Below are 20,987 nucleotides of genomic sequence, written 5' to 3'. Positions count from 1 at the left end.
ACATGTGGATTGCTGTGTGTACATGTGATGCTCATCCAACTCACACTGACTTAATATCACAGAGGAATGGCAGAGTGGACACAGCTGCCAAAGTGGCTGCCACATCACAAACCACCTTGTCAATGATCCAAAACTCTATCACCCCTCCTGCCACCCCAGCAGATTTAACTGCAGCTTAAGCATCGACCTCAGCGGGAGGGCGGCAGCTTGGAGAGCTGCAGGTTATAAACATTTAAATAATGTGTGGCATTTTTGTGGTTTGTTTTCTTTCTGTGCTAAGTTGGCACCACATGTCAGAAGCTGGTAAACAAACACTGGTTTACAAGGAGAGTCTTAATATTCTCTATTTTTTTTTTTTTTTCAAAAACAAACCTTTGTTGAGAAACAGGTCTCACATGGCTAAACACTCTGCTTCTGTTCTTGATAGCAGGACATAGGGCTGAAACTGAGCTAGCACCATTTGAACTCTTCAGAGGTCAGCCTGTCACTCCTGGCTCCTTAAAATAAAATTTTAAAGTAATGAAAAAGAACAAATGTTATCTAATCAGGCCACATGGCTGTTCCATCTGTTCACTATGCAGTGTGAACAGAAGTATAAATATGTCCCTGGACTCTACCTTCAGATGTTAATATATTTAATTAGACAATAGTTAAATATCAAACCCCTTTTTCAGTGATTTTAAACATTTGACAGAGCCTTGCCAGGGAAATGACAAATGGTCATTGGCGCAAACAGCTGAGTCGGCCCCTCAATTTGTACACATTTTATTCCATTGGAAATTTATTTTAGGATGGAAACACTGAAATTTAATAACCCATAATGACAAAGTGAAAAGATTTTTATTTTATGTTGGGGCTATTTAAGGACAGTCAAAGACTTGTCCTGAAGCCACCCCAGTGTTTTCTTGCCTGAATGCTTTGGATCATTGAAAGGTGAACCATCCTCGCAGTATCAGGTCTCTTGAGGAGGATTTCTCGAAGGACTTCTCTGGAGTGGCTGTATTTACTCTCCTCTTCACTGCGACCAGCCTCCCTGTCCCAGTATCTTTGTCCTCATGCTCTCAGAATCATTAAAACTTCAACAGTAAACTCTAAACCGGCTGCAGCTTCCATCTAACCTCTGTACCATAAAGACCAGATGCACCAGAAATGAATAATATATTAATATATAAATAATATTCACAATCTTCCGGGTTTTCTTATCTATGCAGACTTGTGAAGCTTTTTTTTCATTTTAAAATGTATTTATAATGCAGTGTGTCTTAAGTACACATCTTACACACTCAGGGGAACCCACACAAATCTCACCACTGGTGTCCCCCAATAGGTCACCACTGGACACCTATGGAACACCTCGCAACATATACACACAATGAAAATGATGGGCCAACACAGCAAGTTATCATCATTTTGTGGTGTAGCTATTAGTTGGGTCACACTAATCAATATATAAAGTATTGTCCCAGTCTCTCAGCTTCATGTCACGTAAAAGTAGGTCAGTGAGTTAAATTTACATAATTGTGGATAATCCTTTTTAGATAGGGGTCTAAAGAGACGATTGGTATTTGAGTGAACAAAATAAATAATTCCAACCTGGAGCCTTTTATGATTTTTAGGATCTTTTTCTCATGAAATATACACAACGGTGGATCAGTAAATGATGCAGGAATAGGTGGCTGTGTAACACCAGTGGGAAGAGGTTGTAACATGATGATAGTGTCTGAAAAGTATTTTTAAAAAGAAAGACATCACTTGTGTGCACAGAAAGGACCAATGTGAGAACATATCTGTAATATTTATTTAAAAGTTTTTACAAAGGCATTTGTGAATCTTTAAAGCTTGTATATTGATAAACATACATATTCCTGATGTCAGCCCTTATCACTCTTGGTACATGAGGCTAAACTACCTAAAAAAAGCATAACAGACAGGGCTCAATCACTCTGCTTTAACTGCTCACCAGTTAGAGTAAAATACTGTAACCCGTATCCATTCATATTTACAAATGATGTCACTGTAGCAATAAATAAAACAAACCTCTCAGGATCCTTTAAAACTCAAAAATCTTACAGAAATATTAATGCAAATGATAAATACTGAAAATTCTGTTACATAAAACATGCAACTGCATGAGAGGATGTAACAGTATAAACATGGCCGCACTTAAAGTTTGGAAAGGTTGAAGATGTCATAAGAATGAGAGCCTAAACGCTATCATCTTTCCAGTCCATGTGCAAGGGGAGCTCCTCGCATTCTTCCAAATAGAAAGTGAGGCGGGTGGTAGTGTTTGCGGGAGTGGAATGTGTCGCTGTTGCTGAAATTAGCTCCAGCCCCTTAGGATGCAGCTGCCATGCGGATCCTCTCTGGAGGATACAGCAGAACGTTCTTAGCTGCTTTAATAGTATTCTTCATGAGCATCGCCACAGTCATGGGTCCAACCCCTCCGGGTACTGGGGTGATGAAGCCTGCTTTCTGCCTCACACCTGTGAATGGACAGAAAACGCATCATGTTACAGACACCTGAGACACTCGGTGTGTCACCACACAAATACGCCTCCACTCTCCGGCCTTACCTTCAAAATCCACATCTCCAACCAGCCTGTTCTTTCCTGTGACTGGGTCCTGCACTCTGTTTATTCCAACGTCGATCACTGCTGCTCCTTCTTTGATCATGTCAGCGGTAATGAGGTTGGGAATCCCTGATAGTTCAGATACATAGTACAGTAAGAAACAATGACATCTATCTAGGAAAGTTGGGATTCAAACAGTTCACTCTCAGTGGGATCAAATCAAGTAACACAAACCTGCAGCAGCCACAATGATATCAGCAATTTTAGTGTGTTGGCGAAGTTGCTCCTTTGGAGTGTAACGATGAGAAATGGTGACGGTGGCATCACCTGCAGCAGAATCAGTGTTTAGTGTGCATGTTAGAACTCCCTCTATCCTCACACGTTTCACAGTCACACACACCATAACCTACCTCCGGGCCTCTCGTGACGTCCGTCCGTGTGCAGTAACATGGCGATGGGCATGCCCACGTTCTTGGAGCGTCCTGCAACCACGACATTCTTTCCAAGAGTAGGAATACCTGGAAGACAAGTATTCTCATTGTTAGTTTAAATTGTTTGTTCAGCAGCATTTCACCTTTGACAGGAACTGTGTATTGCCTCCCATTTACCTGTGCGTTTAATAATTTCCCAGACTCCCCAGGGTGTGGCAGGAAGCATGGTGGACTGATCCAGGCACATGCGACCTACATTAACCACATGGAAGCCGTCTACATCCTTGGTAGGGGATACTGCATTACAAATTGTACGCTCATCAATGTGGTCTGTCAAAAAAAAAAAAAAAAAAAAACGAGTCACACTTAGGACAACTGGAAGAACATAGATCACCTCATCAGTTCAGCATTCAGTTGCAATATAGATTTATACACTGTAACCTCAGCTGACGCCATCTGAACATTTCAAGTATAGCACAACACAAAGCAACTGATTCCCTATGCTCATTGTCAATCTTTCTGTTCCAGGTTTTCTGTACCTGGGAGAGGCAGCTGGACCAGCAGGCCGTCCACACGGTGGTCTGTGTTGAGTTTGTAGATCAGGTCTAACAACTCCTCCTCACTGATGTCTGAATGCTTGAGAATTGTCTCACTAGAGATTCCTGTGGGAGGTTGAAGTGAGAAAACAACTTAGAGACACAAGCAACCCTTTGTTCTTTAGTGATTTAACTGCACAATCTGTGAGCATGAGTGAGGACTGCATGTCTTTCCCTCACCGACATCGGCTGCGGAACGTGTCTTGTTCAGGACGTAGGAGTGACTTGCTGGGTTGTCACCCACCAGAATCACGCTGAGGTGAGGTCTCCTGTGGCCAGCTAAAACCCATTTATCCACGTCCGCCCGGGCCTCCTCTCGAATCTGCCGTGCTAGTTTCCTTCCAGAGATGACCACTGCCTCCTGCCTGAGAATTGGTACGGATAAAACAGTGAATTTGCCTGAGGGCTGCAATTTTCATGTTCTTTACTATTAGTTGTAGTGAAGTAATTACTTGTTTTAAACATGAAATCCCAACAATCACGAGCCAGTAGACAAGTTATTTAGTTCTACATTTTGAAATGTTACAAACATTTAAGCAACAGATAAAAACACATATCTTGACTCGTGCCTGCAGAACTGTTTTAAACCCACTCAGCTACTGGACCTGATCTCTGCTATCAACATTAAACATTGACACCAGAAACCTGCAATAGATATCAACCATCCAGCTTTGGCAAGCACCAATTTTACCCTCTAAAATTAGGCACGCCTCTACCTGACCGAGCCATGTAGGTTATTAGCATGTGTACTGTAGTGTTACAGCGTTTGTCTTAGACATAATGTGACCTAAAGTATCCCTCACCGTAAAACTATAGATTGGGTTGATCTGTCGTGCTGCTTTGTCCAAACAAAACCCCGGCATGGTTGTCAGTTATATAACAACAAACAACAACCAGAGTGCAGTAGCTAATAACTCATGAGTAATGAGCCATCGGCAGTGATGTAACCATCCCTTTTATTCTGCCAAAATTAATTAAACTTCACAGAAAAGTATCACATCTTTGAGTAAAATGGGGTGAGACCATGAGGCCAGTGTACCAAGTCCCAGAGAAAATGTGTCAGGACTGCAGCACAACAAACAGCTCTTTAACCTCAGACAAATTTAAAATTTAAATGAAAGGTTTGAGGAGCCGAGCTCGCTTTTCAAATGTATGACCACGAGTTGATAGCCCATGTTTCGTGAAACCCAGCCCTTCTTGATGTTTTAAACTCACAAAACCAACTTACATATATCCATTTTGAAGCTTTTCTTGTTTTTTCCTAACTATCTGTTCGATCAGGGCTCAATATAGAAGATCAGTGCAGAATTAACAACAATGAAGCTCCTTCTACAGCTTCTTTGTTTCAGTCTACTGCAAACTAAAGGCATGAAAATGAGAATTAAAAAAAACTTTTTCTCAGCTGGAACTGGTCCTTTGTTAACATAAGGTTTACCAACCCCTTCAGTAGTAAGTGCATAATATGACTGAAATGATCTGCCTTGTGTGTGAAGATGCAGATCATGTGCATGGGCCACACGAGGTTTAGGTTTCAGTAGCTTTTCAAGGCGTGAGTGCGACATTCGTTCATTTCATGTATTTCAAGCTGCTCTCAGCACGTTTCCCATAAATACCTGCACGGGGATGCAGGATCTCTGTGATGCTTTTAATATTTTAAATCATCTCTTATCATCTAGGACATAATGGCTCCGACGCATAGGCATGTGTTGTCGTTGTGTCCACAGCAACACGTCGGTCTCCAGCTGAAACTCTCCAGGGTGCAAGCGCTCCTATCGATTTCATCAGCCAGCCGGCCGCTGCAGTGTTACCGGCACGACGCTAGGGGCGCAGCGAAATGTGGCCATTCAGTATCGATACAATCGGCTACAATATAATCAAACACCTTACAGCGCACGACCTTTCCACGTACTCAACAGCGGAGAACAATAAAATAAAGAAACGTTTCAAGAGATACAAACCTGCCCCCTTGATTCACTACATAATGCGCCGATCGCGGTTTTCATTTCACCGGATTTCAGAGCCGCTGTTCGCACTCACCTCCAGACGGACGTGTGCAGTTTACACACTGGATGCTGGGAGTGCTGACACAGTTTCCTGAGGGTCCTGACCGCTGCCATCCTGACCGGCTGAGGGGGAGAAGAGACACCAGGGTCCGTTACGAAACACAGCAGCAGCAGCAGCAGCAGCCGGGCTGACGGAGCGACGTCTGGGAAGGAGGAAGAGCCGAGCGCGCTGAAACCTCCCCCCTCACACACGGTGCCTGCGTCAGTGTGATCTGCTGCCACGCCTCACTGCACACAGCAGATACCGTCTACTCCCATGAAATACTACACTAATATTATCAGCTAAACTGCAAAGAAGGAGTATTTACCGTGCAGGCAGACTGCAGCAATCGACGCAATTCTCAATTACAGAACAGCAATTACATGTAAAATTAATGTAGAGGAGTAAAAAGTGAAATATTTACCTCTGAGGTGGAAATAGGAAGGAATATACAAGTGAAGGTCGAGTACCTGAGCATTGTACGAAGCTACAGTGCTTGAGTAAATGTTTGCATATATTTTACTAAGATTCATTGAAGACATTAGACAAAAATCATAATAGCAAAATATGCTTGAAGTATCAAAAGTACAAATTAATAATAATAACACATCACAAAATAGAAAGTCTTAAAAACTGGGCTGATGTAGAATGGCAGTAAAATGTGCATCGTTTGAACACACTAAATAATATATAACTCACTTTGCTGAAACTACTTTATGCATTTAAGGATAGTGTCAGAAGAGATATTTAATTTTCATAGCAGCCGATTGCTTCTAACAATTTGCATGCATGTGGTGAAGAGCATCCTGCACCAATACCAGTCGTCTGAAGCATTCATTAGAAATATTTAATATAACATCTGTGAAAGTGGAAACGATGAGTATATGATACAGTAACAGTAAAATGCAGAAACACACATCAAACTAGAGTTATTTCACACCTACCTCATATCTGCAATGACATGATCAACATTCAGTTTGTCACACGAGGTCACTGTTTCAGCTCTCTATGGCTTCCTTATAGCAACAAATGAACCAAATTAGCTGGATGAGAATTAACTGGATTAGTTTAGCCTGATATCAATGACATGTTTTCCTGAATTAGTCAGTGTTAAACTAGTCTTTTTTTATTTTGAGGATGTTTCATAAATGAATACATCACCTCCTGCTTACTGCTTCTGACTCTGTATATAAGGGAGCATTGGTATTTAGGCATTTAGTATGTAGCACCAGGGCACTGACTTTGCAAAAAAAGATTTTTAATCTCAGCTAGGCTCTCCTGGTAAAATGAAAGTTTACACACACCTACACAAAAATGGTTTCAGGTCTGTCTTCTTAGGGGGAGGGTTGGTAGCTGGCTGCAGCCGATAGGGGGCGACAGTCTGCCGGCGGCGGCCTTCCACAGAGAACCGATAGAGGAAGAGGTGTCTGGGTGCAGTTCATGTTAGCCGAGACGGTTCTGTTAGCAGGCAGCGCTGACAAGTGGCTCGCAGCGTCTAACATTACAACAAACTTCACCCTACCACACCGGGATCAGGAGTTTTAATCGAGGCTTCCGACGAGTGTTCCGTGAAGATGAGCTTCCTGTTGTAAGTAAAGTCAGCAGCTTCTTGTTAAGTTGCAGCCGCAGTTTGCGGTTCACGTCGACCTAGCGTCGCTCTGACAAAGTTCAACCAAAGGAAGTAACTGTTAAAATAAGACACCGTTACAGAAACCTACACAGAAAACTGCTCCGTGAACCTAATAGTTCAACTCCGACTGGCATTTCTTGCGTAGGGTTACATTTCGTCGTCGCGTTATTTGTGAATTTTGTTTATGTTTAGTTCGCAGCACTGAAGTTACACACCAACTTTTCAAGTAGGTAACGTTACGTGCTAACTTAGCTAGCCTGGTGATAAACGCTAGCTTACAATTAATTAGCCAATTTAGCTTATATTATAACTGCTTTGTTTACAAAGATAAGACCAGACATGTTAACTTTAGTCACATCCCTGCTGTCTTTACCCCGCCGGGATGTTACTAACTAAACCTCCACTAGTGTAATAAAATGTTGTTTTGGTTTTAGAGATACTGTCACGTTTCCTGTCTGTTAGTGGTCATCACCACTGCTGCGTTTATATGACACAAAATGTACAGCCATGATTCAGTCACACTAAAACAAGCCAGAAGTATATGGGCTTGAATGTTGGCATGACAAATGAGTATACTAGCAAGTGTCGTTTTAGCATGGAGTTAATACATGTTTATCATAAGGTCTCCCAGCAGCTGCTTGTGATTGCATAACCCAGACAGGAAGGATTATCACATGTGAAGCATGTGTGGCCAACCTCTGCTACACAAGCCTTTTTAAAATGTCACTGTCTAGCCATCAGTTCAATTCAATTAGCTCAATTAGCTCCAACTTTGATTATTTGCAGTGGCAGTCGCTCATCCAAGACCTTCAAGCCCAAGAAGAACATCCCAGAGGGTTCCCATCAGTATGAGCTGCTGAAACATGCTGAGGCAACACTGGGCAGTGGGAACCTGAGGCAGGCGGTCCAGCTGCCAGAGGGAGAGGATCTCAATGAGTGGATTGCTGTCAACAGTGAGTAGATGAATACAAAACAATTTATAGAGTAGATCACTCGGTGCATAAACCCAAATTTTTAATTTCAAGACATAAACAACTCAACCTTCTATTGAGGTTAAATATTTGTATCGCCAAGTGGTAAAAGAAGAGAAGTAGACCCAAACCCACTCAAACAACCACATTGGTAAATTATTGGTAAAGAGGCATCTGTGGTGCAGTTGATACAGCAGGTGTCCACGAGCCCCAGAATTGGTGGTTTAATTCCCAGTTCCTCCTGGTTATAGACTGACCAGGCTATAGACTGTATTACTATTATTTTGTTGTTGTTATCAGTAATTCAGCAAAATGTACAATTTACCCTTTATTTACACAGCGGTGGATTTCTTCAACCAAATCAACATGCTGTACGGTACCATCACTGAGTTCTGCACTGAGACCAGTTGCTCTGTGATGTCTGCAGGACCAAGGTAACGGCAAAGAGTGCCCTTTTTATGCATGTAGTTATTTTTTGAGTACATTATTTCTAACTGGTCTTTTTTCACACAAGACAATGTGACAATAAATACATATTTTCTAGTAAACAGGCTGAATTCCATTTAGCTTTTTCTATAGCTTTTATGGAGGGTCTTTGCTGTGTGCATCCTGGTATATTGTCACACTGTCATGGCTTGGTGGAACATATGAATTAATGTTCATAGTAACTATATTTCTATTTTTTACTATGATAAGTGATTGTGATGCTTTGTGAAAAAGGTTTATTGCACTGTAAGTGATCATTCAGCTTCTCTACTATGATTCGTCACTTGTGTAGTTATTTGGTCTTATATCTGACAAACCAGCTAGAATATAAATATTTTGAGAAACAGGCTACTGCAAATGATTTAAACCGAAATACTCCTGTATCTCTAAGGTCCAGCTGCTAGTTAGTCAGCTTCCTGGTAGAAAATATATCATACAGAAATAAAGGGCTTTCTCAGAATGTATTCAGATGCACTTGCTGTTTCACACTTTGTAATGTAGATTTATTTTAATTTGATAAACATAAAAGTTGTTAAGAATATTTTTGGCAACATAAACAAATATTCTTATTTAAAAACGCAAATATTTATTATGCTGTGTATAGCTCTACACCACAATAAATAAAGTAGGGAGAATTGTATATCATAACAATGTAGTGACTCCAAACACAAGGATAAATCAATATCTTGTTAATTAGAACTTGAAATATTGTCAAGCAGTGAACAGCTTAAAAAAAATGTTAAATGTTATGTGGTGAGTTTCATCAAAATAAGGGAACTGTTTGGGCTGATGTCATTTGCTTCATTTAAAGAAAGAAGGACCTTCGCACGACTTGAATGAGAAAAAAATGTGTCACACAATGCTTTAGTGTTTTAAGAACTTCATAAACATGAATAATAAAGTGAATCAGTAATGTCAGGTTTGTTGCTCCACAGGACATTAAAAAAGGACGATTCTTGTCTATGTTCAGACAGAACCAAAATGCATTGCAAAGAGTGAACTGAAACCTCATGAAGGGAACATGATATAGTATAGATTTTCTGTTAGATCACCATTATATTCTATTAACATTTTGAAAAGCTGAGACAGTTAAAGTAAATTAAATTGAAATACATCATCTGAATGTCACATGAGGAAAACAGGAATTAAACTTTGCATGTGGTCGCTGTAGAAGTTTTTTAGTTAGAATCTACATTTGGCACTTCCTCTATCCTCGCTCTTGCCAAGACTGTCTGTGCTCAGTCTGTAATCAGGAGGAAGAGACCGGAGCTCATTTCCTGTTGACATAGCTGCCATTAAGAATATCCATAACTGCATGTACATACTCTTTAATTTTCTTTTCTTTCTCTTTATTTAACTTGTCTGCTGCCAAATGATGTTTGCATGTACTTGCAGAAAGTCAGATTTTGTGAAAAGTTATATGTACATCCTTGTCTCTCTGGTAGATATGAGTATCACTGGGCTGATGGCACCAATATTAAGAAGCCTATCAAATGCTCTGCGCCTAAGTACATTGACTATCTGATGACTTGGGTGCAGGATCAGCTGGATGATGAGACACTTTTTCCCTCGAAGATTGGTGAGTTTTGATCTTTACTGATAAATAATTTTCTTTTTCAATGTTTTGAATGTAATTTTGTAAGACTTAATTATCTCCCTGAAATGCAACCAAGGAAAAGAGAAGGCAACATTAAATTGGGTGTAGTCACATTGTTGTCAAGCAGATCAAGCAACTGCCTACACCTGTCTGCAGTCTAGTACACAGATCTCTCTTCTGTTAAAACTACATAGAAAAAAAGACTAATCTAATCTTAGAATAATTAAGCATATGATCCCAGACAGACAAGGCAAAGCAGTGTAAAACTGTGTTTTCCTATATCACTTCAAACTTGTATGTTTTCTTTAACATTTATGTTTTATTAACTTTATAAGATGAGTTTTGTTGTGATTTGGCTCAATATAAGTAGAACCAAAGTAGAGTAGTGTATAAAAACTGAATTGAGTAGAATTTAATTATAATTGACTGTCTTGAGTCACTCAGCTGATTTCAGTCAAACTGACCACGTGTCTCACATGGTGAAGACACCTACTAATGGAGCATGACTAAGGAAGATGCCAAATATTTCCTAGTTTCCATCAAGTCTAAAATATTTTCTATAAAATACTATTACTACTACTACTATCTTTTGACATAAGCATTTTCATGACCTTTTGTCCCACAGGAGTTCCCTTTCCCAAGAACTTCATGTCTGTGGCCAAAACCATCCTGAAGCGTCTCTTCAGGGTTTATGCTCACATCTACCACCAACATTTTGACTCTGTGATGCAGCTGCAGGAGGAGGCCCACCTCAACACCTCCTTCAAGCACTTCATTTTCTTTGTTCAGGTGAGATCACTACAGCTAATTACTGTTGTGTAAAACCCTATTCAGTGATTAGTAGTGATTCTGTGAGCTCTGACAATTTTACAGTTTTGTTTCCTGGTTTAGTGTCAGTAAATTTTCCATTCAAGTCCCTCTGGCAAAGTGTCTGTTGAAATACAATTACCATTTCTCTATGCGTCCAGTCTGAATTAAAGCAGTCACACCTTAACTAGATAACAACAGCCTTATGTATGACGTACTAATAATATGCAAACCAGTCAAACTAAGAAACATACTTGTTTGCTGAGAATTGTTTGCTGCTCATTCATCCGTTTCAAAGTACCAGATGTCACTCTGAGGAGAGACTCTTTGCCCTTAGTGCTTAACACTGATATACTGAATACTGAAATGAAAGAACTACTCTCTCTTTGTGCTAAGATTAAAAAAAGATGCCTTAAGGGGATGTGGTAGTTAATCTCTTGTTTCATACAGTGTACGTAACACCCTGTAGTGCCTAGTCCTAACCATGCCAGATTCTAGTAGTTATGCAAGCACTTGACTGTATGTGCAACAGTTCTGTCATGTTTGAACAGAGTCAACATAGATCGCTTCCATAACAGACCTTTTTATGAAAGCCACATAATAATATTTTTGTCCTTCTGTTTTTTTTCTTGTAGGAGTTCAATCTTATCGACAGGCGAGAGCTTGCTCCCCTGCAGGACTTGATTGAGAAGCTTGGCTCCAAGGACAGATAGATGTTTCATCACACATTTCCCGTTTTTAACAGTTTCTTTTCCTCCTTTATCCACATCTGTGATCTCTGCTACCTCTAAGACTTCTAGTCCCACCTCTTAAAATCTGTGCCTTCTTCTTTTCATTTCCTGAATGTTTGTACTATTCTTTTGTTCCCTCTGTTGTCTTTTTTCCATTTTGCCAGTCTAGATATTTTAGATATAAATAGTATAGTAAAAATATCTTTTACAGGACTCTGGTTAATGACTCTATAAGAGCAGCTTATTCAATTTTGTATTGGACCAAGGACATTTGGAAGTTACAGTGAAACATATTTTTCCCATGTGAGGTTGATGTATAGTGTTTTGATCATCTGGAAAAAATGAGTTGTTGATAGACAATTTCCTCTTACCTTTGAGCTGTTGTAACTACATCAGCTGACAAAATATTCCAACTTAACATTTTTATATGTCTGTCAGTGCAGTTGAGAGTATCGGGAGATGGACAAAAAAATGTAGTGACCTAAAACGAGTCTTGGGAGGATTTTTCATCTGTGATCTGATGAAGTTGTTGAAAGATATTTTCAGTCCAACAGGAAGGCAGGCACAAATATGCACCAGTATTTAGTATATAGCTTTTGGTCACATGCTGGTTGTGTATCTGATATCTCACATATGTTAATGTGTTACCTATTGAAATGCTCTAAGACACACTTACATGTGAAGGCATGCAGTGATAGACAGTTGTGAGATTCCCTTGTGATTGCTTCACTACAGGACACCACCATCAGATTTTCATCCTCATTATATAAAGGTATTTTAATTGCCCATGCAATATTGTGTTTTGCACATTGGCTAATATTTTCATTAAAATGTAAAGTGCTTATAGTGATGCTTTTAATCTGTTAGTTATTGTTGATAACAACTTAAGACTTGTATAATGACCCCAAAAGGAGTTGTAAAGGAGAAATTACCCTATCAGCAGCAAAAATAGTTAAATGTGAATTTTTAGTTATACTGTCATTTCAGTTCATTTCAATGGTGCCGATTAATTGTGGAACTCTTCCTGTTTGTTCCTTGAAAGCTGGTACTTACTTTTTTTTAGCTAAATATTACCCCTAATTGGAAAATAGAGCAACAACTATTGCACCTGTGCATGATAAGGATGAGTGTCCTGAGATGTATGTAGTTTTTTGACAAATGTTTTTTTTTAGTCTTGGTGCATGTATAATTGTCACAGTCATTTCTTGTGCTTAACTCTGGCTACAACAGCAGGGCTGCTTGTATGGCCATCCTAATGATGATGATGTTTTATTTGGCAACATTTGAGCATGGTAACTGGTCCATAACCTTCTTCATGTTGGACCTAAATTTATATCAGACAATCATGTAACCACGTAAAAGCTGTTCAATAACTTAAATGCATCACCAGGAACAAACCAATGTGATTCGGTGCAGTAGAGTGCTCAGTTTTTTGTAATTAAGTTTTATTTTATTTTTTTTTTCTATGAAAGACTGTTTCATACTAATTGAAAGCTTTTCAACATTGTTTATTTCACTTTAACTGCAGTTTATCCACTGCAAGCCATCACCTATTAAGTTAATCATCTACAGGCACATCAATATATTTTGCAAGGCAGTTATTTTAAAATATTTTATTTAAATATATAACAAGTCCTTTCTTTTAGTTTTGTGACTTTTTTTTTAATGTATAGCTTTTTATCACAATTGTGCTTTGAAACTTTTGGCATGGAGTTACATTTCATATTAAACTGTAAAATAAGTTGACTTCATAATTTTAAATAAGAAAAAAGGGCAACATTTTTATACATCTACAATCATCAGGTGATCATTTTGAACACGAGGTTCAAGTGTGTGCTGTGTCCCAACATTAGCTGTAAATATAATCTGTTTTATCTGAACAAAACAGTGCCTTAAAACAATGAAAATGTCTGATTTGACAGTATTTAGTAGGAAAAAAACCTCAATAAACACTGAAAGGACTGTGTTTTAATGTGTTTACTGAATGTGTGGAAGATTGGGGGAAATTACCACGCTTCTCCGTGTGTACTTTCTTTTTTAAACATGAACTGTATTTATGTGTAGGAGCTGTGTTGACCTCGTCTCTAGTATCTTGACGTGAACAGACGTCGTAAACTAAAGGTGCACTTTTTTTTAACTTGCTTATTCAACCAATCAGATACGAGTTAGTGAGAAAGGGTATTTTGCCCTGGGTAGTGACTGGCACTTGCCTTTTCAACTCTAGCTTCTACCGTTCACAAACCTGGACCAATGTCACATTTCTTGCGTTTGGGGTTGATGCGGTGTTTTACATTCTAACGAAAGCATAAGATTGGACTGCGCTAATGTCACGGGATGCACGGGAACATACGTAGGCAGCCTGAGAGGCTTTACTCGGGGCACTCAATTTAAGGTGCCGTTGTCTAATGACGGAGAAAGAAGGAAACAGCGGACTGTTTTTTAGCTTCCATTACCAGTAGTTAGCTAACCTAGCTGAAGCTACGAGTTTCTTTGTGGTTATAACTTATATCTACAGGCGAATTACCGGTAACTGACTAAACAGTTGTAGCAGTTTGCCTGGATCGATCAACAGAAGCCCCTAAACTCGGCATTAGCTTTCCTGGCTTGGTAGCTAGCACTGCCTAGCGTTAAATAGTATTAAAAGTTATTTAGCTAACGCTAACGCTAGCGTTAAGTTACCAGTGTCCGTTCGTTGCTAAGTGTGTATTTACTGTTAATCTACACAGCTAGCTGAGTGCCACACTGCACAATTATCAAACTTTTCCGAGTCAGTTCAAGATGCTTCTCGCTTAGTTTTGACGATTGTCTCCTTGTTAATCCAGCCCATCGTTGTCAGCCAACATTAGCTACATACCTTAAAACACTGGGTGAGCAAACATTTCTTAAATTTGCTAATGACAGTGGTAGATACCGATAACTTTAGTCTTTACAGTAGTCTTCTTTTATTCGTAGAGCTATTTTTGTATGAATTTGTAAGCTCTCTGGTGAATGTTGAATTAAAATTCAAATAATGTTACCATTTGTTTAATAATCAATCATAAATGTCTGGGATAAAGCATGTTTCCCTGTTATCACCAGAACAGATCTAAGTGAGGTTTGGTGTCACTGACATGAGAGTCAAACTGGTTTGAGTCTTTATTAAATAATGTTAAACCTCGTCCACAGGGTTTGGCAACTATGGCAGATGAAAAGACACAATTCTGTGGTAATTGGTAAGTATGTAAATGATACAGTGATATATATTAAATTCAATTTGATTTGATGGTAAAAATACTCATGTTTATGTTTAACCTTACAGCAAACATGACATTCCAGAGGCTAATTTTACAACCCATGAGATCCACTGTCAAAGAAACATCGCTCTTTGTGATGTTTGCCAGGAGCCCGTGCCCCGCTCAGAATTGCAGGAGCACAAGCAGCAAGATCACGCACAGGTAAAATACTGTTGTTGTTGTTTTTTTTGTTTGTTTGTTTGTTGTTTTAGTTCTTTATTCTCATAAACAAGTCTCCCCGATGTAGCCTAACATGTTCAGGTTTTGGTGGAGGAGTTTATTTTTTGTCTACAGGTTTCTTCCTGTTATGCTTTATTGCTTATCGAACACACATTTTTGTTTCAAAATACAAAGTACATGCAAGAGTTGTATTGTCAATTTCAGTTATTGATGCATTTTGCAATCTTTCAAGCATTGTGTCTGTTTACTTATAACTATTTACATGTCTATTGCAGCCTTAGTGTCAACAAAAAAGCAAAAACCTTAAATCCAGACTGAATAAATTATATATCTTCCTATCTTCACTTTCATTTTAGATTACATGCAAGTGTGGTTTGAAGATTGAGAAGAATCACATTAGTGTTCACCAGGTATTTCTGAAGAATGTTTTCCTTGACTCGTATTTTTATAACACATTTAACCATCTCAATTACGTAGCAGTTGTTATGTAAGTGAATTTCTTCATGATTGCTTTGCATTGCAGAGTTCTGAATGTTCTCTGCGGCTGATCCCATGCCAATACTGTGAACTGGAGCTTGTTTTCAGTCAGTCCAAAGAGCATGAGGAATATTGTGGTACACGCACTGAGACATGCCCACACTGCAAGTGCAATGTAATGTTGAGGGAACGAACTGTGCATCCAATCTTATGTGGAAGCCTCACACCGCCACAAGAGAGGAACAACAGCAGGATGAGTCATAGTGCAGTAGAACCACAGCCTCCAGAGGGATGGTTTGAAGCCCACTCCATTCGAAACATCATCAGAGCCCAAGAAAGAGGCCCCAAGAATAACAACATCACAGCTGCAGAACAACAGGCCTTTCCCCGGGCATCTGAACCTGAAGTTTACAACTCAACAAGGGGCCCTCAAGGCTCTAGGGACTGGAATAATACTACACAGAGGAATACATTTAGCCATTGTAAGTTTAACAAAAAGAACCCAGGTTTGCAGACACAGGTGTGTTGAGTTCACATTTTCTCCTTGTGTCTACGTGGGTTCTCTCCTGGTACCCTGGCTTCCTCCCATTGTGCAAGGACATACGTGTTAGGTTAATTGGACCCTCTAAAATACCCATAGGTGTGAATGTGAATGGTTGTCTGTCTCTGTCTGTCGACCCCGGACCGGCAACCTGTCCAGGGTGTACTCTGCTTCTTCTCCAATGGTTGGATGGTTGTAAAGCCAATTTTCTTAATGAAACTTTTAAAGTGTGTATTTGTTCAGATACATTTTTGTTTGTCATTTGTCAGTCAGTGAAACAGTGTGGAACTAGAAACACAAATGTGTAAATGTGTGTCTTTGTGTGTAATACAAACAAATCAAGGACCCACTGTACCATAGCACTAGTAGAGGTCAAAACTCCACAGGATACCTTTAAACTCTTCTATAGAATTCCCACTGTACTCAACCTAATTTATACATTTTGTCCTTAGATTCTTTAACACACAAAATTATGTAACTTTAAGTGTTGCTGTCAACGTTCTACTCAGGTAAGACAATCTTTGGATAATACTTTTTGCTGCTGGAGGGCACACAGTACAGTCCTATGGAAAATAGCTTCAATGGACAGAGGTTTACCTCAGCAGCAATAAGGACCCATTTTATCAGTGATTAAAGAACAAATAGCTGTGCTGCTGTTTGCAGCTCTACGTGTTTTCTTAAATGACAGTGTTATTCATTCTGTACATTTGTCTTTTAGTCCTGGGGCCTAGTGATTTTCTGAGTAGCAGCAGTACATGGCCATATGCTGGTCAGACCCAGGATGAGGACTCATCAGGCCTGGACTACATGTTGGCTCTCAGTCTGCAAGGTGATGGAGAACCAGTGGCTGGTGGGATAGAGAGCAACCTGTGGAGTGACATCTGGGACAACAAGGCAGAGAAGACGTCTAACACCTCTGTGAACTCTTTACTGACTTCGACCAACAATAACTACACACATTTTACTGCTGGGACAAGCAGAAGTGCAGTCCAGGACCATGATCAAACAGGTGATTTAGTGTTGATTCGAACACTTTAACTTTATTCTGTTTTCAGTTTCTTAATGATTTAAGTTGGTTTTTATAGATACCATGCTGCCTTGTGAGTTTTGTGAGGAGCTGTTTCCAGAAGAGGACCTAATTTTGCACCAGGTTTGATATTTTTATTAATTTTAACTTTTGTTGCATTGTTGCTCAGCTGACTAAGTCTTAATAGCACAACTTTTGGCTCAGCTGCTTGGGGCTAAATGCTGACTGATGAAATTTTAGAAGTTAGAATCATGCAACATAGACTGGATAAATTTTTGCTTTACACAATGATCTTAATTTACATAAAAACACACTTCTCTCGCAGTAAGGCTACTTCAGAAACATACTCTGAATTACACAAAGAGAAACAAGTACGCTAAGAAAACTTACATGATAAATAGTATCTGTATTAACACTTGTGACTAAAAGCTTGCATGTTTTAAAAGTGTGCAGATTTATTATTGTTCCTTGTTTCTATATCATTTTGTTCGTCTAAAACATGTCAACAGACTACCTTCCTCCCCACCAAGATGTGTGAAAAGTCTTGTCACTGTAAAATGCTTTGATCTACTCAGATTTGTATACTCTTCTTTATATTTGTTTCAGGCAGTCTAGTCATAACCTTTGCTGTGTGAACATGTTAGCCTCATCTCCACGTAGTGTTCAGTCAGTGACTTGTTGTAAGCAGGTTTAACACATATTTCAACCAGTCTTTTTTCTTTGTTTCAGACTGGGTGCAGCCCCGCCTCTGCTTTTGCGTCTTTCAGTAAGCATTCTTCATCTCCACCTAAAGAGGACAGGATGAGCAGGAATGCTCCAGGGCTTCTGCACAGTCTCCCAGACACACTCGCGTCCAACATCCCCACTTTTCCTCGGTCAGTCTCTCCAGCCTCCTACAGTCCTCCAGCCAGTCCACTAGAGGGAGATGTTGTCATTCCATGTGAATTCTGTGGGGTCGCATTAGAAGAGGCTGTGGTCTTTCACCATCAGGTATGGTACTAATAATGTTACCCAGGCAGCATTATATTTTTAACCCTTTAATAACTTAAATAGTTAATGTTTTGCTGGTGAGGGAATTGAGTTTTGACCTTTAAAATAATAGCTTTGTGACAGTATTTTTAGAAATTAAAGAACAACCTCCAGATCATTTTTGAATATATGTTGAACAATGTTGAAAACTCAACGTTAAAGAATAGGAAAAAGAAATACATATGCAAAAGCATAAGAGCTCTCATGTTTGATTATGTTTTATTGTTTGTGTGTTTTTCTGCCTAGGACAAGTGCGATATGCGTCCTCAGACTGTGCATCCACTTAATAATATAACTAAATCAAATTTCAAAAAACCACTGAGCCCTGCTGAAGACACCTTTGGGCAGATATCTCCAGATATTCATAGGAGAATAAAGCACCAAGGTAATGGTTAAATGTATTCATAGTAAAAAAAGCATTCCTAAATAAATCTGATTAAAGCATATCCATTGTGCTAATTTGTTTATACTTTCTGAGCATTGTAGACTGATGATGATTAATGCAAAGAATGTGTGCATTATTGACAAAAAAATCTAATTCAGTGTGATAATCAGACTAGTTGTTTATTGCAGCAATTCTTACAAAACCTATATTTAAAAAGATTCATATATTGAAAGGTGTGTAACATTTAGATTCAGTATAGGCAAACACTGGACACACTGTTTGCGTTATACTATATAGTGTCTGTTGAATGTGCAGAGTTTTTCATTTGGCTAACATGTTCATGTTTATTTACACCCATTGTATTTCCTATTCCACGTGTAGCTGACGTCTTGGATGCGGACTTTGTATCTGGCATAGACCCACCTCCACCACCAAACTTCAGAGAATGGCAGAGAGACTTTGTTGGACTACCAGATCAAAGAAAGACGTCCAGCTGCGATGTTTCTGTTCAAAACAGACCTCATCAAGGCAAAGAGGCAGAAGGAGCTCATTCATCTTTCTGTGACAAATCATCAATAAAGGGGTAATAACAATGATCATATCCAATAGAGACAAATCTTTGATTTCTATTTGAAGTACTATAGTACTGCCTGACTCATTTATAAATTTTAATATGAAGTTGTGTTTTTTTGTGTGTTTTTGTTTTGTTTTTTGTGGTTTTAAGAGTATATTGGTAATATTCTGTTTGTCTACTAGGCAGCATCTGCCAGAAAACAAAGAAGTGAGAGGAAACAGAAGGAATCCAATGACAAAGGTACACTGAATAGTTATTTTAAATGATATTGTTAGTTAATATACGGTAATAAATACATGCATCATTTATATGTAGTCAGAGTTGAAGGACATTACAAACCTCTGTGCATCCATGCTGCCAACATGAGAATAATTTGCATCTGACCAAGGATTTAAATAGTTTCTTTTTCCATTTGCAGCTGCCTAAGAAGCAGAATGAAGATCAGCAGGAAGAGTGAGAGCTAGGACATTTGGGGGAATAGAAAAACCAAATCTTCTATTCTACTTTTCATTTATCTTTTTGCACACATTTTAAAATGAAAGAATACCTATCTGATAAGTGCCTGTGTGAGTACTAGTATGTTGAAGTTTATATGTTGAATTTTTGTACTACTAAGTAATTTAGTAATTGATGCATGTTCCTCTTCATTTAAGTATTTCTTTCTGATATTTGTATGTCTAACATTTGGCCTTAACAGATAAATTATAACATGGGTTTTGTTCACGCTGATTTATAATTTTTTTCCTTAAGCTGTAATGGCAGTAACACAGCCACATGACTTTGTTAGTGTTTGTTTGTCTAACTTAATCTTTACCTTGTTTTTTCAGCTAAGGGCATTTGTGTTTGCACCCCTGTTCACAAGGGTGTTTCTCAATGTTCCTGCATCTTTGTGTAACCTAAAGCACTTTGATAGATTATTTAGTTAAAAAAAAGGGCTTGAACAACAGATTTGGTAATTTTATGGATCTTTGACCAAAAAATTATTAACTGTGTTATTGAACATTTGTCTTTTTATAATGTTAAACATTTGTCTTTAATAATCCTCAGTTATATTTCAAAATCATATCTACAGAAATATGTACTTGGCGTTATGATAAGATTGCTTTTGAAGCGGTGTCTCCTCTTCAGTTGTCTTTGAAGTAGTAGGAAAATGTTGTGTATTGTTCCTCCAAATAGGATTTAAGATTGCCAAGTTGTATGTTGTGTGTAACATAGGGTCCGCTTTAGAAATATATTCAAAATAGACAATGTTGTACCACATACGGGCATTTTCTTTATTAATATCTGAACAATGAACTTAATGTAGAGCAGAAACAAATAAGTGAAATCACCGGTTGTTGTGTTCAGATGGGCTTAAGAACAATGGTCTAAATGCTCTTGTCTTGTGTGGATATTAAATGTTTCTGTGAGGACATTTAAGGTTTCATGACTCAAGTTTGTATTCTGCTGCAGTAAGACTAACCACAGTTCACCTGTTATAGTGTGAAACACTGCTAAATAAAATAAATGAAATATTTGTTGTTTGACCTAGGCAACCACTTGATGAACGTATCATTATTACAACCTTAAATGGCTAAACTTTTAGATGCACTAAAATGTTTTGTTAAAGTTCATATAAAAAAGAGGAATGATTGCAGCAA

General features: G+C 38.7%; 3 protein-coding genes across 3 annotated transcripts; 2 read left to right on the top strand and 1 right to left on the bottom strand.

Annotated features, from left to right (window-relative positions):
• Positions 1-1,768: 1,768 nt before the first annotated feature.
• mthfd2 (methylenetetrahydrofolate dehydrogenase (NADP+ dependent) 2, methenyltetrahydrofolate cyclohydrolase) lies at positions 1,769-5,830 on the bottom strand. The gene is made up of 8 exons (XM_026343437.1): positions 5,635-5,830; positions 3,778-3,962; positions 3,541-3,663; positions 3,179-3,331; positions 2,981-3,088; positions 2,805-2,897; positions 2,574-2,699; positions 1,769-2,483 (listed from the first exon to the last, which is right to left on the bottom strand). Exons 1-8 carry the CDS (start codon positions 5,712-5,714, stop codon positions 2,335-2,337), a joined length of 1,017 nt encoding a protein of 338 aa, XP_026199222.1. The 5' UTR covers positions 5,715-5,830; the 3' UTR covers positions 1,769-2,334.
• A 1,200-nt stretch (positions 5,831-7,030) lies between these two features.
• Positions 7,031-13,828, top strand: mob1a (MOB kinase activator 1A). Its single transcript, XM_026343912.1, has 6 exons — positions 7,031-7,228; positions 8,057-8,223; positions 8,582-8,675; positions 10,173-10,306; positions 10,950-11,113; positions 11,767-13,828. The coding sequence occupies exons 1-6, from the start codon at positions 7,215-7,217 to the stop codon at positions 11,842-11,844; spliced, it is 651 nt and encodes a 216-aa protein (XP_026199697.1). The 5' UTR covers positions 7,031-7,214; the 3' UTR covers positions 11,845-13,828.
• Positions 13,829-14,079: 251 nt separating this feature from the next.
• Positions 14,080-20,761, top strand: trafd1 (TRAF-type zinc finger domain containing 1). Its single transcript, XM_026343777.1, has 12 exons — positions 14,080-14,729; positions 15,028-15,074; positions 15,161-15,296; positions 15,671-15,724; positions 15,838-16,273; positions 17,051-17,341; positions 17,418-17,482; positions 18,089-18,349; positions 18,635-18,773; positions 19,155-19,356; positions 19,530-19,587; positions 19,766-20,761. The coding sequence occupies exons 2-12, from the start codon at positions 15,040-15,042 to the stop codon at positions 19,802-19,804; spliced, it is 1,716 nt and encodes a 571-aa protein (XP_026199562.1). The 5' UTR covers positions 14,080-14,729; positions 15,028-15,039; the 3' UTR covers positions 19,805-20,761.
• Positions 20,762-20,987: the final 226 nt, after the last annotated feature.

This window comes from Anabas testudineus, chromosome 9, assembly GCF_900324465.2.
Source record: "Anabas testudineus chromosome 9, fAnaTes1.2, whole genome shotgun sequence".
In the NCBI taxonomy this organism is placed as follows: domain Eukaryota; kingdom Metazoa; phylum Chordata; class Actinopteri; order Anabantiformes; family Anabantidae; genus Anabas; species Anabas testudineus.
The sequence above is the reverse complement of the archived record's forward strand: the minus strand, read 5'-3'. Positions and strand labels throughout refer to the sequence as shown.

Bases quoted from the DNA above. Each gene is read 5' to 3' on its own strand.
- mthfd2 (XM_026343437.1), bottom strand. From the start codon at position 5,714: ATGGCAGCGGTCAGGACCCTCAGGAAACTGTGTCAGCACTCCCAGCAT. The intron at 3,963-5,634 runs GTGAGTGCGAAC...ACCAATTCTCAG, and splicing joins CTGCACACGTCCGTCTGGAG to GCAGGAGGCAGTGGTCATCT. The intron at 2,484-2,573 runs GTAAGGCCGGAG...GTCCATTCACAG, and splicing joins TGGAGATGTGGATTTTGAAG to GTGTGAGGCAGAAAGCAGGC.
- mob1a (XM_026343912.1), top strand. The intron at 8,224-8,581 runs GTGAGTAGATGA...TTATTTACACAG, and splicing joins TGAGTGGATTGCTGTCAACA to CGGTGGATTTCTTCAACCAA. The intron at 8,676-10,172 runs GTAACGGCAAAG...TCTCTCTGGTAG, and splicing joins GTGATGTCTGCAGGACCAAG to ATATGAGTATCACTGGGCTG.
- trafd1 (XM_026343777.1), top strand. From the start codon at position 15,040: ATGGCAGATGAAAAGACACAATTCTGTGGTAATTG. The intron at 17,342-17,417 runs GTGATTTAGTGT...TGGTTTTTATAG, and splicing joins CCAGGACCATGATCAAACAG to ATACCATGCTGCCTTGTGAG. The intron at 19,588-19,765 runs GTACACTGAATA...TTCCATTTGCAG, and splicing joins GAAGGAATCCAATGACAAAG to CTGCCTAAGAAGCAGAATGA.